The sequence below is a fragment of the Corvus hawaiiensis genome, chromosome 3 (assembly GCF_020740725.1).
Source record: "Corvus hawaiiensis isolate bCorHaw1 chromosome 3, bCorHaw1.pri.cur, whole genome shotgun sequence".
In the NCBI taxonomy this organism is placed as follows: domain Eukaryota; kingdom Metazoa; phylum Chordata; class Aves; order Passeriformes; family Corvidae; genus Corvus; species Corvus hawaiiensis.
In genome coordinates this window covers 37,349,810-37,368,577 of record NC_063215.1, presented here as the reverse complement: position 1 = coordinate 37,368,577, position 18,768 = coordinate 37,349,810, and the positions used below count along the sequence as shown (strand labels likewise).

Here is an 18,768-nt window from a genome sequence, read left to right as displayed (position 1 = left end):
AATGCCACAATGGATCAAGGTGCTCTGTCTGTTTAACAAACAGAGTTACTCAGACCATGCAGAGACCTTTTCCTGTGTGTTGTGCTGCATTCCCCCTTCAGAAGCCTCAGCCAAGCCCAACTGGCAGGTGTCACACCACACCCTGTTCCTCAGCCCTTCCTCTGTCACGCTGACGTGATGGCCAGCAAGAAGAGACTGTTGGCCAGCTGGTGGAACAGGAAGCACAGTGTTCGCTCAGCACTGTGTACACTGACCCACGTGGCAGGTGCTGCTTGGCAGCCCTGAGCCTCACACCGCTGGAGAGAGGTGGAGCAGCACCTGCGAGCTCCTGCAGGTGCCTGGCACTACCCTCCACCATGGAAGCCTCAACTCCCAAGAGCAGCACTGTGGTGGCTGCTCTGATACACAGAACAGTCAGTAAAAGGCAGAGGGGAACATCCTCTCCCATTGGAAGAGAATTTAAGCATGTTTGTTACTGCTGTGTTTAATGTGCCCCACTTTCAAGTAAAACCCAGCTGCTTAATTAATGTCTGAAGGAATATATCCAAGAGTATGAACTTGGTCATGTTACAACTCCACTGTGAATGTCAACAAGCTGCCCAAATGCACCAGGGTCAGTTTTCCCCCAATGTAGAGCTGAAATTTCTAGAAAGCCTAACAAGATGAGGAAGGAGGTTGAAATTACAGAGTTGGCACTAATAAATTAAAGGCTAACATGCACAGGAACCATTTTCAAGTATCACTCTGTATGCACAGAGAAGTTTAGAGAGAAAAAATCTTGTAGACAGAAACTTTGTGTTGACTAACTCATAATTAAGCCAGAGGTACAGGAACAAATACAAATGTTCCCCTGTACTACACATAGAAGATCCCTCTACCCCTTACAGCAGGTATAGAAAACATTTGAAGAGAAGAAGGAAATCCACAACTTCAGAGTCTTCTCTGACTTTTTAAACCAGACAGCAAGGGCTGCCTCTAATCACTCTGAGGTAGGTGATGCTCAAAGCAGGGGTAGTCCCTGTAGAGTTGTGTCATCTTGTACCTATTGCCTAGAAGAGAAACAGTTCCTGTCATTAATCAAACTACAATTGCCAAGTATTTTAAGAGAAAATGCTGGCAGTAGTTGCTTTTTTTAATAATTTCTTATGAAGCTTTCGGGCATTTCTGCCCTCAAAGAGCAAGACAGTTTATCAAATACACAAAGGACCGATTTCCCTCTGTTATATACATTATATACAATTGAGTGATCAGTTCCTTCATTGGGTTTTCCTTGTAAATCAGACTCTTCATTGTCAATGTGAATGAAGAATACCTTCCATAAAATACCCAGCCAGCTCCTCAGCTGCAGTGTAGCCTCAGTGTCAGCCACTGGAAACTCCACACGTAAAACAGAACTAACTTCTGCTTTTAGTCTATCCCACTTAAACCATTTCATGACTAGCTTAAGGCTAATTTTGGAAAAAAAAATCATTTTTAAAGTCTGTTTTTTCTCTTGTCCATCTGTCCCTTTTTATGGACAACATCACACAGGAGCAAGTCTCTCTTTTGAGCTCTTAGTCTCTGAGGGCTGGATTTTTGTGGTGTCTTGTCGAGGTAATCCGTAGAGGTAAATAGAAATACACACCAGTAGAGCACCCAGGGAGAAGGTAACAGCTGAAAGGAGACAAAATAGCTTAAATAAATATTCATGTAAGAAGAAACCTTCAGCAAGCTGTGTAAGTTATGATGAGATCTGAATGAGAGTATTGAAGTCACCCATAACTAAACAGGACAGCAAGCTATTGGTAAGTCACAGCATTTAGCTTCATCCTCTGTCACTGGGAACTCTTGAGTGTTTACAATCCCTGCATCTCCCGTTAGTCTCATCAGCAAGAATGTGGTGGTCATAAAAGCAAGAGTGAAGCATCTCCTGCAGTCCCAGGTGCCATCTGGACAGGCTTACATTACAATAAACTTAACTGCTTATTGATAAAATTAATAAAAAGCAGTAAATGTAATAAAGTAGCCTGTGATGACACATCTTTTTTGCCTTTCCAAGTCTAGACAGGGTTAAGAAACTATTAACAAGTAAGGAAACTCATTAGTCCAGGTTTGATTTGTGTCAACTGTCAGTAAAACACTCTGCCCAAGTAAGTTTTTAAAATTAAGTGGGGTTTTTTTCATCCCTTCCTTTATGATGCTCTTTTGCAGCAAAACACTGATTGTCTTCTCGTTATGCAAACTTTCTCTAAGTTTTGTCTCACTAATACTACATCAGAAAGCTAGTTTTTCCACTATTTTGCCACATCATCTTTGGATTAAGGTAGGAAACTACCCACAACTAAACAGTGAAGGACTGAGTAAGAGTCCTGGGCACAGTACCAGATGCAGACTTGACTGGGGAGAAAATCCTTTGTAGCTGCAGAACAGCCCAGAGCCATCTGCTGTTTGCCCTCAAAAACATCCACCACATCAGTCAGTCAAAACCTCAGCTGCTCTTTGACTTTCTGACATGGTGTCCACAGCAGATGGGGAAAGTAGAAGTTAATGCTGTAGTGGGTGTAACTCAACAGGGATGTGTAAAGCCCTTTGAAGAAATAGCTGAGGAATTAATTTGGCACTGGCTGTACTAAACCAAACAAGAAATAATAACCTATCAACAGCAGTTCCAGGTAAACAGCTGTATCACACACTAAACTGCATCAGAAAGTGATGCATGAAAATAAAGCTGTTTAAACCAAAAGAACCTTTCTGTTTGATGTTGTAGATGCTTCTGAAAAAACAAACCACCGATGCCTTTGAAAGCACAGAGTCATCAGGCACCTTGTGCACCACAACAGAGACAATGATGCATTAGTGCACAGGAGTCCTGGAGAAGACTTGAAGCTAAAACCAGAAAAACTGAGAGGGGGCACAAATGATGGCTTTGGTATGGGCTGTGTATAGCAGGCTGGACAGGCAGGAAACATGCACGGCCATCAAATCAAAGGCAAAAAGGCACTTACTTATCTGAAGGCCAAAGAGGATGACTGATGCCACAGTAGAGAGAACAATGGCTGCTGCTGCAGAAAAGCCTTTCATGATGTTATCTGTGTACTTAACAACCACCGAGGTGTAGATGCCACCTACACTGGCCAGAACTAGGAAGTAGATAAGGTGTTACCATTAGTACAGGTGCAGTTGGTTACTCTTGAAATGATGCATTTTACTCCACTAGTGTGCTCCTGGTTTGGGCTACATTGTCCTAATTAGTGATTTAACATATCATTCAGTGGAATGGGATGTCTATGTGGCATCCAGTAAATAAGATATGACTCACTTAAAGATGATCTACTTGCTAGTCAATTATTTAGGCTGCTGTTTCAGCACAATTTTAAATTGAGTAAGTGAGTAACTTCCAAGGAAATGATACTTTTAAATAAAATCCATCAAAACACAGTAGAAGGAGTGTTAGACTGAATTTGTAGCTTCCTGCAATCAGTTATATCATTGTTAAAGAGGAAAAGCAATGCCAAAAGACTAAAACCACAAGATACTTACAGATGACAAACCAGACGTAGTATGTGTAGCCATAGAAAAACCCTTTCTCTAGAACTTGGGCTCCATCTGACATGTACACAACAAATAAATTCACCACAATCCCAGATAAGTACAGCTGAATGTTCCTCACCCACAAGGAAGTATCTGAACTCTTTAACACCTTTTCAAAATAAACTCCTGAAAAAAACCAAACCAAAACAAACAAAAAACCAAAAACATTTCAGTGAGAAGAATGATTCACAGTTTACTGCATTTTAAAACCAGACAACCTCGCTCAGAGTGGGACACCGCTTAGAGCCAGCAAACTCTCAAGTTCACTATCCCTGGAAGACCACTGCTGAAGGCCAATGATGGATCCTTGGCTGGTGCCCCCACTCCTCCAGGCTCAAGCCCTGGCCCGCTGAGAAGATGAAAAGGCATCCCATGTGAGCCCTTCACTGAACTCCAGGGGCATTCTTTGCCCTGTACAAACTCCTTAACATCTGTGTGAGCATGCATATGCTACAGCAAAGGGACTATGGATGTTCCTCTCTTACATTCTCAAGCACTTCAGATTCGTAACTAACTTAGGCCTATAAGCGAGTTACTGTTGTCTTACAGAATCTTTTGTTAAATTGTTCAAATCAGGCTGTTAAGTTTAAGTGCAGTTAAAACCTTTAGGCCGAAACCATTGGTCAGGCCCTGGGGCTCAGTCTAGCAAGAGGATCTGCTTTGACTCAACAGGAAGGTTTCCCTCAATCTATTTTATCCTTACCCTTTCCCATCTTTGCCCTTTTTCAATCCACAGCCTCCATGTAAATAATTTAATGTTGATTTTAGTTTTAGATTGATTGATTTTAGTCCAATTTTTCTTGGGGGGTAGGGGAGGAAGGGAGGATCTCTATTACCTCAGTACTGAAACTGAAAATTCCTCAGGAGCTTTGTGCTCACAGAGCACTTGGCAGAGCAGCTCGTTCTGAAACCACAGCTTCAGAGGATTACAGAGCAAATCAAAATCGAAGCCTTCTGCTAATTGAAACTACAGGTTGGTTTTGAGGAAGTGGAATTCATTTTAATCTAAAGCTCATACTGAAGAGCATTATTTTTATGTTCTGCATTACAGAAACTCCCCAAATACTTCTTCATTATCCTACTTGGGAGGCATTTGTCAGACTAAAAGGCAGACATTTGGCAAGGCCATCACCACCTGCCTTTTTAACCACTGCTCACCCATCACGACTCTGTCAAGTTCTGGAATTTCCTCCACATTTCAAAACAGGGAGAGCAGTTTGCAAGACTCTTACCAGCCACTTCCATGACCTTCTGGTGAGAGCCCTATTGACTAGAAGTTTATTGGTGATTAATATCACACAAGATCCTTCATACCATATCAGAAAATAATATGGAACCAATACAGGTGGCAAAAGACCCATGTGTTAGAAGGCCTAGGCACACCCCCCTCTAAAATCCCCAAGTTAGCTTCAAGGAAGGTCTCGCTACTCTTTTATTGACAAAAAATGCAATTTATAATTTAATAGAGTATAGTGAGTATTTATGGTGAATAAATGACAGAGCAGATTTCTATTTCAGGGGTTCAAATAATTACAAAAACAAGGAAATACTATATTACCTCATAGGAATATAAATTTTTGAAGTGTAAACAACAACAAACTAGTTGACTGCAACCTTTAAATTAAACTCAGAATAACTACCTTGAGATTTCTGCCCCCTGAGAAGACCCACAGAGCACAACCAGGTGTAACCAATGTAACAGAAATTTGGCATTAAATTTGCAAGTATGAACCATATTTGCAAATTTTATAAACTGAGAAAACAGTAGGCAAACCAATAAAACTATGCTTCTAGATTTGTGAATATACAGTTCACAAATCCACTAGGCAAGAGGAAGGAAAGTATGGGGGCCAATAAGAGAACTCACTCTTCAGAACTGTTGTAAGTCATAAAGGATCTGCCATTAAATTATCTGTCCAATACTTTTAAAAGCATTGTTGGGGCCCCAGATACTTGAGAATTATCACAGGATCAGCAATTTAAAGAAAAATCTTATTTTTGATCTCTAAGTGACAAAAACACTTAACCTTTTTTTTTCTTTTGCTTGAATAATAAAACACTCTGTAAAACATGGTCAGTCCAGAAACTGGAGGTCTAATGCCAAAATAACTGCTTCATGTGAGCGTGGGAAGGAAGAAGAGGAAGGGAATTTGAATAGGATTTATGTTTTCAACATGTAAAGCCCCAAGGGCATAAGGAGCTCTGCGGATGAAACACACTGTCCCTCCCAGCTGCCCCAGAGCTTCAGCTGTCAGCAAGGAAACCCAAGCTGCAATCCTTTTGCAGGAGAAGAAAGCCCTAAGTGTCTCAAGCTGTCTGCATCAGCCTGTCAGTGCTCTGAATTTGCAGACCTCTGGAAGCACAGCTGTTGACCCACATTACTGGGGAAAGCAGGAGTTTCAGGAGACTCTGAAGGCTGTATTTTGTCTTGTGGCCTGGGAGCATCTATTTAAATGAGGAAATTCATAACCTTCCAGGAAAAGCTGACTGAGCTCTACACAGTTTTATTTAGTATTTCTGCTCCAAAGTGCCCATTTCACTGAAACACCACCAAGTAAGAATGACACTCTCCTCCTTTCCTCCTCTGCCCACCAGAATGTTTTTCCATGAGTAATGAGCATCTATGCACAGCATAAGATTATTCTTTCAGGATTTTACAGTACTAGAGGTGGGTGACAGTACCTTGGTTTTTTACAGAGGAGGGGGGAAGAATCCAGTTTACAGCCAGGGGAAAATGCCCCTGTGAGCCAAACTTCAAATTAAGAAGTAATTTGCATTTCTTTATTTCTGAGCACCAGTTCACTTGTCCTAAAGTTTTGGTGTCCTTCTCCAGAAGACAAAGAAAAAACTACCCTGAGGAGAGACACTGGCTTTAGAACAAAGCAAAAATTAATAAAACCAAAAATCCTTCACTGAGTTTATCCAGACTTCCTGCTACTAATCTACCTCTCTGCTTTCCTCATGCTCCCTCTGCATCCCAGTTAGATTTTCCACCTACAGAACTATGGCAATGTGTATTTCCGGGCTGGTGCAAGAGCTGAGAGAGGAGCTCAGTTCCCTGTGTTAAAAAAATACAACTATTTCATGTGATCACCATAGAGGAGCTATTCACTGCAAAGTAAACTTTATAAAATTGATGTACATTAATTAAATGTACACAGTGAGTCATTATGCTGCTCCCTACAGTCTTATTCACAGCATTTGAAAGACACTTCCACTTGCAAACCAGCCTTCTATGTTGCATCATGTAAAACCAATGGCACATGCTCCTATCATTTGCTTGACAATGGGAGTAATCATATTATGAATCTGCCATAATTACCAGAAGTAGAAGATAATTATGGGCAGAGGGAATAAACTATTACAGGAAGACAGTTAACAAATGTAGAATGTTCAGTTTTAAACATTGTGAGTTCTCCAGTCCTTTAGATGCAGCCCGTGAACAGAAATAATACTGTACCTGCAAATCCTGAACACAGAACAGCCACAGCAATCGCTCCAAACCCTAGCCATGGATTCTGCTCCACCTGCAACATCAGCCGTTACTTTAAAAAAGATACAACACTTCAGTAATTCACAGTAATCAGTTCCAGAGTGCCACGGTTTAACTCCAGCCGGCAACTAAGCACCACCCAGCTCCTCACTCATTCCCCCCCAAGCCCCACAGTGGGGAGGAGAATCGAAAGGGGAAAGGGAATCGAAAGGGAATCGAAAACAAAAGGGAAACTTTGTGGGTTGATGTAAAAACAGTTTAATACTTAAATCAAAATAAAATTTACTAATAATTCTACTATTGACAAAAGGAGAGAGAGATATAAAACCCAAGAAAACCAAGACAATTGCTCACCACCTGCTGACAGATGCCCAGCCCATCCTGCAGCAGCAATCAGCCCCTCCTGGCCAAATTCCCTGATTTTCAATACTGGATGTAACATACTATAGTATGGAATATCCCTTTGGCCAGTTCAGGTCAGCTGTCCTGGCCATGCTCCCTCCTAGTTTCTTGTGCCCCTCCTCACTGGCAGAGCAGGAGACACGGAAAAGGTCTGGACTCATGGTTAAGCACTACTGAGCCACAACTGTGTTGTGTGGTAACACACCAATGTTACCAACATTGTTCTCATACTAAATCCAAAACACAGCACTGAACCAGCTACTAGTGATGCCTTTTCCTCATCTTAAAATCAAGAGTCAAACATGGGTAGAAGGGAAAAGGGATTTTACCTTTGTATTTATTTTAAGGATCCTTAGGTGCACTACATCCAGGTCGAATGCACCGAAATGCACACCACAGTGCACACCCCCAAAAGATCTAGTATAACATTATAGGTCTTACTAATTAGCATATCTATCAAAAATTCCCCAATGAGAGGCTTGAATGAGCCCCCCTCCCCAAGGAGCCTTCCCCTGGATGGTTCTATCTTAGTTTACAGAATGTGTTCTGGAGAGGACCTTGGGGTCTGGGGCACACTAACCCCTACCTATGAAGCTTCTAAAATGTTTAGTCTTCTAGCTGGACAAACAAGTCCAAGAATGTAGGCAAAAAGCACTAAGAATATAGAACTTGTAAAAAAGGTATAACAGGGGTATAAAAGAGAAGGCAAAAAATCTTCATGGCATCACTAGGAAGAAAATTAATTCTATCCCAGCCAAAATCAGGACACAGAAGTAGTTCATTAAGTGGAGCAAAATTATCAGCATTTCACTGCAGTACAACATGCACTTGCTTATCTAGGGCTGTCCCTCAGCTCAGCTCGGTGTAGCTGTGTGGTGTTTCATTTTCTGTGGGTACTCATGCAGTGCTCAGAGGCACTGTCTACTGGGCTGTGGCCGGTATTCCCAGAGGCCTGACCTGCCTTTCCCACTAATGCAGCTGAGCAGCAGCTATGACCTAAGAAACAGAAGACACTTGTTCATCCCTAGAACCGGATTAGGTCAGTACCTCTGAAGGGTGTGTTTAAATGACATACCCACACTGTGCTGGAGCTTAGCTCCTAATTCCTCCCAGTGCTTTGATTCCAAATTCTCTGTTCCAACAATTATGATGTTACCAAGGCCAACTGCTGGAAACAATCTATTACTCAGACACTCCTAGGATGGTGCATTAGACTGATTATGATGACTGTAGTAATTTATACTAATTGTAGCAATCAGCTGCGCTTCCAACAAGTGAGACTGGAGCAATACCATAAGCCTGCCTGAACTGGTACACAATAAATGTGAAAGCCAGTGATCAATGATCGTTTATTCTTTAGCTGAAGAGGCAAAATACTAACTCTTACCTGTACTTTTGTAGCCTGAGCAGGCTCCCACTGAACAAGGGTAACACCACCACAGAGCATGAAGACAGAGAACCACTGCAACTTACTAAGGGTACGGTTCAGCATCAGGACTGTACATAAAGCTGTACAAGGGATCTTCAACTGGTACGTCACCTAAAGAAGATGGGAATGTAGTGTAGAGGACATGGTTTTAGAAACTCCTCCAAGACAAGAAAATAAAATAGAAAATTCAACTACAGAACGATAGATTTTTATATTCATTGATTTCCTACAGATCCATCGCCAACTACAACAAAGTGAATTTGAAGTGACTCTAGCAGTGAGTGGCTTAGCTCAGAAAGCCAGAGCTCTGCAGCAGAGTGTATGCTCTGAATATAACAAAGCACAGTTTGGCTTTTAACACTGAGGCTGAAGAGAGTGCTGCGTGCACAGCAGACAAATACCTGATACATGTGCCTCATGAATCAGGAAAGAGAAATATATTTCCAGATCTGTTACTGACAGAAACGTGTATTACCTGGTAGACTGCAGCATCCAAGTTGCTAAGAGCCACAAACGCCATATTGTTTTGGAGAGCGTACACCACAGATGGAACACTTAATTTTAGCAATTCTTTAGGACTTCCAAATACATTTTCTTTTAAAGATGTTATTAACCTTGTCAGACTTCCAGTTTCTCTGCAAAATAAAATATTAGCATAACTGAGGGCATTCTTAAACTGGTATTTTACAAAAGAAATCAAATCAATGAATCCTTTGGGAGGCCTGAAATTTTGTTCTCCACAATCAGTTTCTGCTCATACAAGAAAAAAAAGGTTAACTGGCAAAAAACAAGTGAGGTTTTCAACAAGTAGAAAGCCCTGAAGGTGAGAGAAACATTCTGGAATCAGGAAGTTAGATGCATTATTGTGTAGCAGTGGGTCAATACAGGCAGTGGAACAGAAGGCTGTTGTTTGTGTCTCCCTTTTTTTACTGGGTATTAATGTTTGTGTGTGATGTCAAATGCTCATGATTTTCCAGATCCCCTTTAAACTGGGCCTCACAGTACAGCCAAAAAAGGATTGTACCCTTGCACACTACTTACCTAGAAAAACCTCTCATTCCTCAGTCAGCCATGGGTTCCCGGTCTCACTTGTGCTGTGGGAGATGCTGGACCAGCACCAGCACACACGTGAAGAGGTCTGGCAGGTGTGTGGCAGCTCCCTGTGCCTGTCCCTGTCCTTGCATTTCACACCTCTCCTTCAAGTAATTACAGCGTGTGAAAGAGCAGGCAATGGGGAAGAGCGCGTTGCTGCTGGCTGCTGCCCCCTTTTGCAGTTTGCTACTCAGCTGTTCACAGCTGACCTCTGCATTACTGGCTCTCCCTTATCACTTGCACATCAATCTGACATTTGCTGCTTACTTGTTGCTGCTGCTCCAGTCCTCTTCCCAGTTCTCCCACAGCCCCCCTTTCCAATCTTCACTGGCTTAGCACTGACAAATACCAACATCCAAAATAATTCCTGCCCCCTCCCACAGGCCTTTCAACTTGCAAACTGTACTGCTCTTAAATTTAACTCTCCTTGTGCTTCTGTTGCACACTTGTATAAATAAATAGCTTTAACCACCTCGTTTCAGCATATTTTCCTTTCCTGATCAACTCCTGACTCTGTACTCCAGTTCTTCAACTTTTCCTCTACAAAGAATTAGAGGCTTTACCCTCTCATGATCCTTCCATTCAAACTTCTCCCCTTCCTTACCTTCCTCCCTACTTGCACCAAGCATATACTTCCTTTTCCTGGCTTTTTTTCCCCCCGTAGGAAGAGCAGTCTTTATACAGGCAGCTGCAAAGGATTCTTTTTGTACTTTTCCATAACAGAAAGCACACACAAAAAACCAGACATGTCTGGCCACAGACAACAACCATGACAAAAAAATCCATGGACAAGTAGCACTCAAAGTGAAGTTTGCAATACAAGAAAAGGGGAAGAGTTCATGCTACAGCTCACCATGGTAACTTGCACTAGATACAGAACTGTACAAAATGTTAGGAGTCATTGATATTATGGGCAATTTTTTTTTGTTTATTCCATTTCTGAATGTATTTATTACACTGTCTAGGACTGGGAAATAAGATGTACAAGAAAATTGGGTAATTTATTCCTATAAAGGAATTCCTATAAAGAATTTATTCCTAATATCTCACCTAAAGCTATTCTCTTTCACTTTAAAGCCATTTCTCCTTTCATAAATTCATTACCCCATTCACAAAGCCAATTCCTAGGTATGAAGAGGTGAGAGATACTAATAATTATCATCTGTGCAACAGAAACACGCATTTGTTAGCAAAGCTGAAGTTAAAACTAGAGTTTGCAAAACACCTCTGCTTTTCTTCATCCATTGCTAAGTAGTTATGTACCAGCTAAGAATGTAGCAAATGCTATTACCAGATGGTGAACAGGACTTTAAATAAGCATGAGAAATGGAGGGTACAGTTGACTTAATTTTTAGCACAGTTTAAACTATCGTAAGCTTCACTTTTGAAAGACAATTCTTTGGCATTTATCCATTCAATGTGCCCTCCAGGAGATACCTTAAGAGTAAACAGTGAAGGCACCATATAATAATGTGTAAGAAAACAAATTCTGCAGCTGGAACAACGCGGGAGTTGTACTCTTGTATCCTGTATACTGCAGTTATCAATGCTGTCTCTTTCAAAAAGAAAAGGTCCCCACACAAATGTATCCTGCTGTACAGTAAAAAGAGATGGTATTCTATCTTCTGACTGGTTACTGAACTACAAAGGCACCTTGCCTTGGGTGAGACAAATTGGTTAGGATTTAAAACTGAAGGAAGATGTAAAGGAGACACAGAATGAAGCTACATGGAATTGATGCTGTTCAGCATATTCATAAGTGATCTGAAAAGGGAGGTTACTAGAAAGTTGGCATCTTTTGGACCCATCAGCATGCCAGACATCCTACCAAGGAGAGGTGAGCATGGCCTGATGAATGGTGCCTGCAGGTGCCCATATCTCTCTCAGTTATGGAGAGAAAAACCCCACCAGCTGACCAGATCAGAATAGACATTATAACCTCCAAACAGCTCAGTGAACCTGATTCTTCCCATTTTAACTGGTAAATAAGGCTCAGGTGTCAATAAAGGAGAAAGAACCATAGGAAATGACAACCCCTAAATACAGCAACCCTCTCTAATCTAGTCATGGGCACCTGACAAAAAGATGCAAGTAGCCCTTGGATGGCACCAGCTCAAGGCTCAGCTTCAGAGAAATGAGCAGAATCCTTAGGAAAAGAACTGAGGCCAAGAGAAAAAGCACCTTCAGTCCTCTGCCTAATGTCATGGCACAATCACATCCTGAATACAGCATGCAGCTCTGGATCCTGTTTCAAAAGGGATGTAACAATACTGGAAATGCTCTAAGGATGGGAACTATAATGATCACAGAAAATTAAACAAGGACTCCCAGCTTAGAAAATAAATTAGAGATGAAAACACAAATCCGTAGAGATATGAAAAGCAAAATGAAGGAAGAAAGATTATTCATCACATCTGCCAACACAAGACAACAGAATCCATATGTTTCTGCCATCAGCTAAGAAAAGCTCAGCCCATGCTTGCCCCCTTGGCTACACTTCTATTCTACACATCCTCTGCTGATAAAGGGACGATGAGGGGCTACAGAGACTTTTGGCTGTGCAGGGCTGTTCTAAAAACAACAACATGCTAAGACTCCTTTCCGAGTTAAAAGTAATTTAGTTTTTAATTATTTCAAGTAAAAAAGACCATTCATACATTTAATGAACACAGTATTACAGACCCTTAACAAAAGGGATGGCTTACCCCGCTGCACTAGGTGTACTATACACAGCCTGGGTCCCAGGTGCACAAGATTTGACAAATTACACACAGGTGAGGCTACCCAGAGGTCCCTCACTATTGGGAAACATGGGCTGCTACAGTCTCCAGAGAGCCAGTGGGATCCTCACTGGTCACAACAGTGAGAACCACAGCACGTGTCAGCAGAGTCACTTCTGCCAGCATTTTGTGCTGACAGAGTGAGAAGCCCAGGGTGCATGAAGAGAAAAACAGAAATTCCCTACTGCTCACACCTGCCTACTCTAACACATTCCATTTAATGAAAGGTTAAAAAAAAAGGCAGTTGATCACACTCAAATATTGCCTCACTTCAAATAAAATGCCATTTGTATGTTAAGAGGAAAAGATCTGATGAAAATCTGAAGTACATCATGTGACTCCACGATCCTCTGGCAGATAACAGCCAGCCTTCTGATGTACCAAAAGCCACAAAGAGAGACAGAGACCCTAAAAGAACAAATTCTACCACAACAGCAAGAACTGGGCTTCGGAAAAGTCCGGAATATGAAGATTCTTCCTAGGAAGGATGTAGCACAGGGAAGCTGACAGAAAAGGCACCAGACTGACAGCCTCCCTACTTGAGGGAGGGCTCATGCATGGACAAGTTCTAGTTCTTAGCAGCAGTCTGGGATTACAGAAACGAGTATTTCTTGATCACAGTCTTTCAGCGTTGGTTTGCAGATTATTAGAGACAGCAAAATGTCTGTCTGCAACATTGTTTGGGAAAATTTATTAGTAGGAACACTAGAATTTTAAGTAACTCAGCAGATAATGGCTCACAGCAGATGATTAAAGTCCAACTTTCATCTACATCAACATTTTAAAGACCCAAAACATCGTGGATAATCCATGCTGACACTCTGAACTGATTCCAAAGCATACAAAAATAGAAAATATGCAGAGAGGACACACCTCAATATCATGCTGTATACAAAGCAGTTTCAGTTGATGAGGACTCACAAACTCTAACCCGCTCTAAAATTACCCTTCCACAGCACGATTATCCAGCCACATTCTCGAATGTACCTGCACTTCAGTACCTGAGAACCTGAGGTTAGAAGCAAGGACTGGTTTTCAAAACACTGATCAGCACTCCCACACTTACTTAGCCAGGATGCCCACGCTCAAGAACAACTTGATAACTTCAGCGATGCACACAGCTGTCGTTGAAAAGTAGAGTTCTGTCTCCACTGTCCTGGTGTACCGCAGTGCCACCGTGTATGTGGCAGCAACCAGGGTCATCACCGTGAGGCAGTACAGCTTGAACAGTAAGCTGACATTTTCTGAAACAAAACAGAGGAGACGACTCAGCGTGACCCCCATTTTAATTTACAAACTGAAACAGTGTGTTCTCCAGCTGGAGGGCTGTATCAAACACCACTGTGTCAGCAGACAATAATTACAATGTTAGGAAACACTTTCCATAAAGAAGTTTTCATTAAATTTTACAGCCTTCTCAAAGAAGCTGGTACAGGAACTCCAACTGTTTGAAAATAGATGCTCTAGAAAAACGAATTATACATTAATATTTATCTAATAAAAATCAAAAAGTCTTTCTATGCTTTCCTGCTCTTTAGCTGACACTAGGCACTCACACTGAAATGGCAGCTGATCCTCTTCACATAATACACTGAATTCTGACACAAAGAGCGTTGGCGGACTAGCAAAAGCAGAAAGAAGAAAAGTTCAGTATCAGCAAAGAAATCTAGCAAATCTTAATAAATAAGGCAGAATTTCCTTCAGCCCTATTTTCCACCTAAGTTAGTAAAAGAAGAAGATTTTGCTCTGAATGGTGATGGGACTTCACACAAAGGGCTTTCTTGAAAAACTCCCTGTATAAAGGTCTAAGGTTAAGGCTCTCCTAGTAAAATAAACACCACAAGGACTGTGTATCATCTGCGTTATGCCCTCTGTCTTCCCCACTGCTATACTCCTACATCAGTAGCAATTCTTGTAACAGTTTTGACCTGGACCAACTACTATCCTGCAAAATTTGGGAGTTAGCCTGTCCAAGCTCTCCTGGCACAAGGAAGTTTTTCATAAATCTGCACTCCTCTAAGGCCTGAGAATTCTATCAGGCCACTCCAGTGCATTCCCAGGTCAGGAAATGGCTAAGCAAACATCTAAACCAGCAAAGAAAACAGCACACAACTCCAAACGGGATTTCTCTACATAAAGGCACAACCCAACGTGAGACATCAGCAAACATGTGGCTTCTACAAAATCCTTTTTCAAACTGGTAGATTGTTATGTTTGGCATCTCTCTGGTGGATACTGGTCATTCAGCAGCACCTTTAGGGCCACTGTCATGTTTCGAATATCCTAAAGAAATGTGCTTTAATTGGTGGAAGTTTGTGTTCCTCTGCTGATTAGGAAACAAGATACAGGATAAGTAGTTTTGTAAAAACTTTGCTATTTAATATAGGAATGAGTTGCTGAATCCAATGCGCCCAATGCTTTGGTTCATGTTTCTTTCAAGCCAGAGATGTCTTCAATTGCGTAACATTTCTGCAAGGTACAGTTAATACCTCCTGCCACTGCAATAATTTAAATTAGCTACTTCCCTATAGATAAAAATCTTACCCACGTCAGTAACCACTTTCATAAGGCAGAGCCAGTTAGTTTCTGGACTAACAATGCTTAGAAGAGACTTACAAGCTGTAATCCATTTTTAAATTAAGTTTGGATTGTGGGGAGGGAAATATAATTAACCCCATATGGTTTTACAAAAATGTATTTTCTAATGATGTTTCAGTGCTGACAAAAATTACACTAATGCTGTGATTTGACACGTGAAGATTTTAAGTCTATGCACCACCAAACTAAAGCTAAACTTAATCCTTGCCTCTATTAACTACCCTTTTAAAAAAAAAAGGGGAAAAAAAAAAGCCCCAATTTGTCAATGGTTTGGAAACTTGGGTAAACCAAATGCAGCAAGACATAATGAATCTAGTATCTAGACTAGATAGTTCCAGCATTATGTAAAAAAGTATTTGTAATTATTTTCAGCCTGGACATTTCTCCAGCCTGGCTCACATGTCTGCATTAGTACCAGTGCAGTGAGGGGAGCAGAAGAAAAACATAGCTGGGGCATCTGTAACTTTTGCTGGTAAATCTGAACTCATACTCGCCTAAAGAAAAGAAGAACTGGAAGAAGCTTTTGGTTTTTTCATAGTAAATCCCACTTGGATGAAATGATTTCTGGCAAAAATGGACCAGACAGGCCAAAAGCCTCAGGATACAAGTGCGGGCATCCCACACATCTCCACAGCTCATCTAAGGGCTACAAGTGCGGGCCTCCCACACATTTCCACGGCTCATCTAAGGGCTCCCCGCCAGGGCTCCTGGAAGGCAGCCGCGGGCCAAGCCTGGCATAGGGATCACAACTCGCTCCCTGCCAGGTTATCCGGGGTGCCGCGCACCTGGCACACACCGCTGGGAGCCTCCTGCCCCTCACCCTTCCAGGCCCCGCCAAGGCACTGCCGGGAGCTGGGGAGCCCTGGGCAAGGCCCTCCATGGGAGAGCTGGAAGAGAGGCAGGCGGCGCCTTCCTGGCCGATTTAAACCCTCCCGGCTTGCCCGAGCTTCTGGCTTCGGGACCGTGTGGGCTCTGGCCTCGTTGTACACAGAATCACAGAGAATCACGGAATCAATTAGGCTGGAAAAGACCTCTGGTATCATCGAGTCTGACCTATGACTGAACACCACAAAGTCAACTAGACCGTGCCACTAAATGCCACATCCAGTCTTTCCTTCAACACCTCCAGGGATGGTGACTCCACCACCTTCCTGGGCAGTCCATTCCAGCAACTAATCATCCTTTCTGTGAAGAAATTCCTCCTAATGTCCAATCTAAACACACTCCAGTAGGCACCCGGGCGCGCCGGCATTTTCAGGGACACCTGCGGCGCAAACAGGGTGGGTGCAGGGGATGTCCCCATGCACTGAACACCTGCGCCAAAGGTGCCCCAAAAAATAAGCCCCAAAGATGCTGCGCCACGGTCAGACGCCTTCAGAGGGGAACTGGCAGCAGGAGAGAGGCGGCTGTGGCTGACCCTAAAGGCGGAGGCGTCCCGGGGACCCGGCAAGCCCCGTACCGGGAGCACCCGCCGCCCACACGCCGGGGACGCAGCGGTGCCACATCGCGGGAAGAAGCTCCCGGGCGGCGGGAGGAGAGCGGCAGGGCGGGAAAGCAGGCGGGGAGAGCCCCTCCCCAGCGCGACCCCGCGGCCCCGCGTAGCCCCTTCCCCCCCTTCGCTCCCGCGGTGGTGGCGCCCGGCGCCACACTCCCCAGCGGGGAGGCCAGTTCCACTCCCCCTGGTAGGGGGGAGGCGGGGGGGAGTCTGCGCGCGGGTCGCGTTTCCTCTTGGGGAAGCGGGTGGGAATTGTTCCCGTTCTCCGGCCGTGCCGCCCACCAGGAGCCGCGGGACCCGCCGGGCGCCCCGCGGCGCCGCCCTCACCTTTCGGAGGCGACATGGTGCTCGCCGAAGGCGCCAGGACCGCCGGGCCGGAGCCGCCCGCCGTGCCCCGCCGCTCCTCCCATCGCACCATAGAGTGCAGCGCGGCCGCCCAGAGCGCCCCGCCGCCCGCGCCGAACCATCGAGTCGAGCTCCGTCCTGCCTGGATATCCTGGAGAGCATCCTGCTCCACCCGGCCGCTTTTCGGAACTGTTTTACTGGCAGCTAACATCCAGGAAATCTCACACGCATTTCTCATTGCCAGGAGTAAGCTCGTAGCCACCGACACGTTTCTGCCGCGACAAAACCGAGATGGAGGTTACAATTGTATTCTCCAGTATTTTACAGCACTGCAGTACCTTCTCCAGTGGAAAACGAACAAAGTAGGATAAAATGAAATTTCAATCATCAGTTTACTTTTAAATGAAATGTATTTCTGGATTCTTGAAATACCAGTTGGTTGGTAGGAACTGTAGCATAAAAGCCTCAAAGCAAATGATGATAATATAGAAAGATCACAGCAAGAAAAAGTGTTTATTAATAAAGAAGTGACAGGGTATTTTTCTCTGGGGAAAAAAATAAAACTGCAGCTAGTAATTGAATTGATACTTTAATTAATAAATCTAATCATTGGTGCCTGCTCATGATTTAAAAACATGGAGGAGCAGCACATCTGGCTGCTACTAGTTTATTTTCCCAACAGAGAAAATCACCTAGTCAAAAACCATTTAGCAAAGTTCTTTCCTAGTACTCCCCTCACGCTCCTTTGTTTTTTAAATAATGCTTTGGGGATTAATCCCTATTGTATAACTTCTAAAAGTGAAGTCAGGTGTCTTGCCAACAGTTAAACAACAAGAGAATGCTATCCTGCACAATGCCACAGAAAAATCATTCAGCAGCTTGAATCTTTGAGCTTCATTGTCACAAGCTTGTCTAAGAACGAGCCAGGAAACCACACTGCATTACAAGGCACACAAGAAAAAGAGATTTAGAAACCTTAGCACACCCTATGCAATCAGAGTTGTGCACCTGGGCATTGTGCAGGTAGCAGCTTGTGGAAGTCTTTACTGTCATGAAAAGAATATCTATTTTAAAGTACCCCCTGCTTCCATTTGAGAAGATGTTTCATCCTAAAGCTCAAATGATTCAGGGTTTCACAACAGAAATGCTATCCGCAGTTGCATTGGTCAGACCTGGTACATATTTGCCACAATGACATAAAGCTAGAAACTTTTTCTCTGTTGTGCTTTAGTTTTTCAAACACAAGCAAAACAGAGCTTTCAAAAAGGTCCCCTGAAGTCAAGCTCCTACGGTTTGCAGTGTGCTCACCTGTACACTGTTTTGTCAAGAAATTGCTAGAGACCTAAAAGGGTGCCAGAACCATCCAAGACAGATTCCCTCTTCTCAACCTCCCAGCCTTGGCCTACACTCATTGGGTTGAGTTAACGCCATCACAAATGGACAGGCCCAAGCAGCCAGACTGGTTTCATTTTGTTGGTTTTACCTTCTTCACAGTTCTGCTCTAAGGCTGGAGCTGTGACACTTGAGTGACTCTCCTGGGGTAAGTTTTTTCACTTAAAAGACA

At 43.2% G+C, this 18,768-nt stretch overlaps 1 protein-coding gene across 2 annotated transcripts; it reads right to left on the bottom strand.

Annotated features, from left to right (window-relative positions):
* Window positions 1–1,098: 1,098 nt before the first annotated feature.
* On the bottom strand, window positions 1,099–18,601 carry SLC35A1 (solute carrier family 35 member A1). Of its 2 annotated transcripts, XM_048299933.1 has the most exons (9): window positions 18,513–18,601; window positions 17,187–17,476; window positions 13,833–14,010; window positions 9,370–9,529; window positions 8,853–9,005; window positions 7,031–7,097; window positions 3,520–3,696; window positions 2,985–3,119; window positions 1,099–1,653 (listed from the first exon to the last, which is right to left on the bottom strand). In XM_048299933.1, exons 2-9 carry the CDS (start codon window positions 17,440–17,442, stop codon window positions 1,523–1,525), a joined length of 1,257 nt encoding a protein of 418 aa, XP_048155890.1. In that variant the 5' UTR covers window positions 17,443–17,476; window positions 18,513–18,601; the 3' UTR covers window positions 1,099–1,522. The 2 variants fall into 2 exon arrangements, with proteins under 2 accessions (XP_048155890.1, XP_048155888.1); XM_048299931.1 differs by lacking the exon at window positions 18,513–18,601 and having other exon boundaries at window positions 17,187–17,560.
* Window positions 18,602–18,768: the final 167 nt, after the last annotated feature.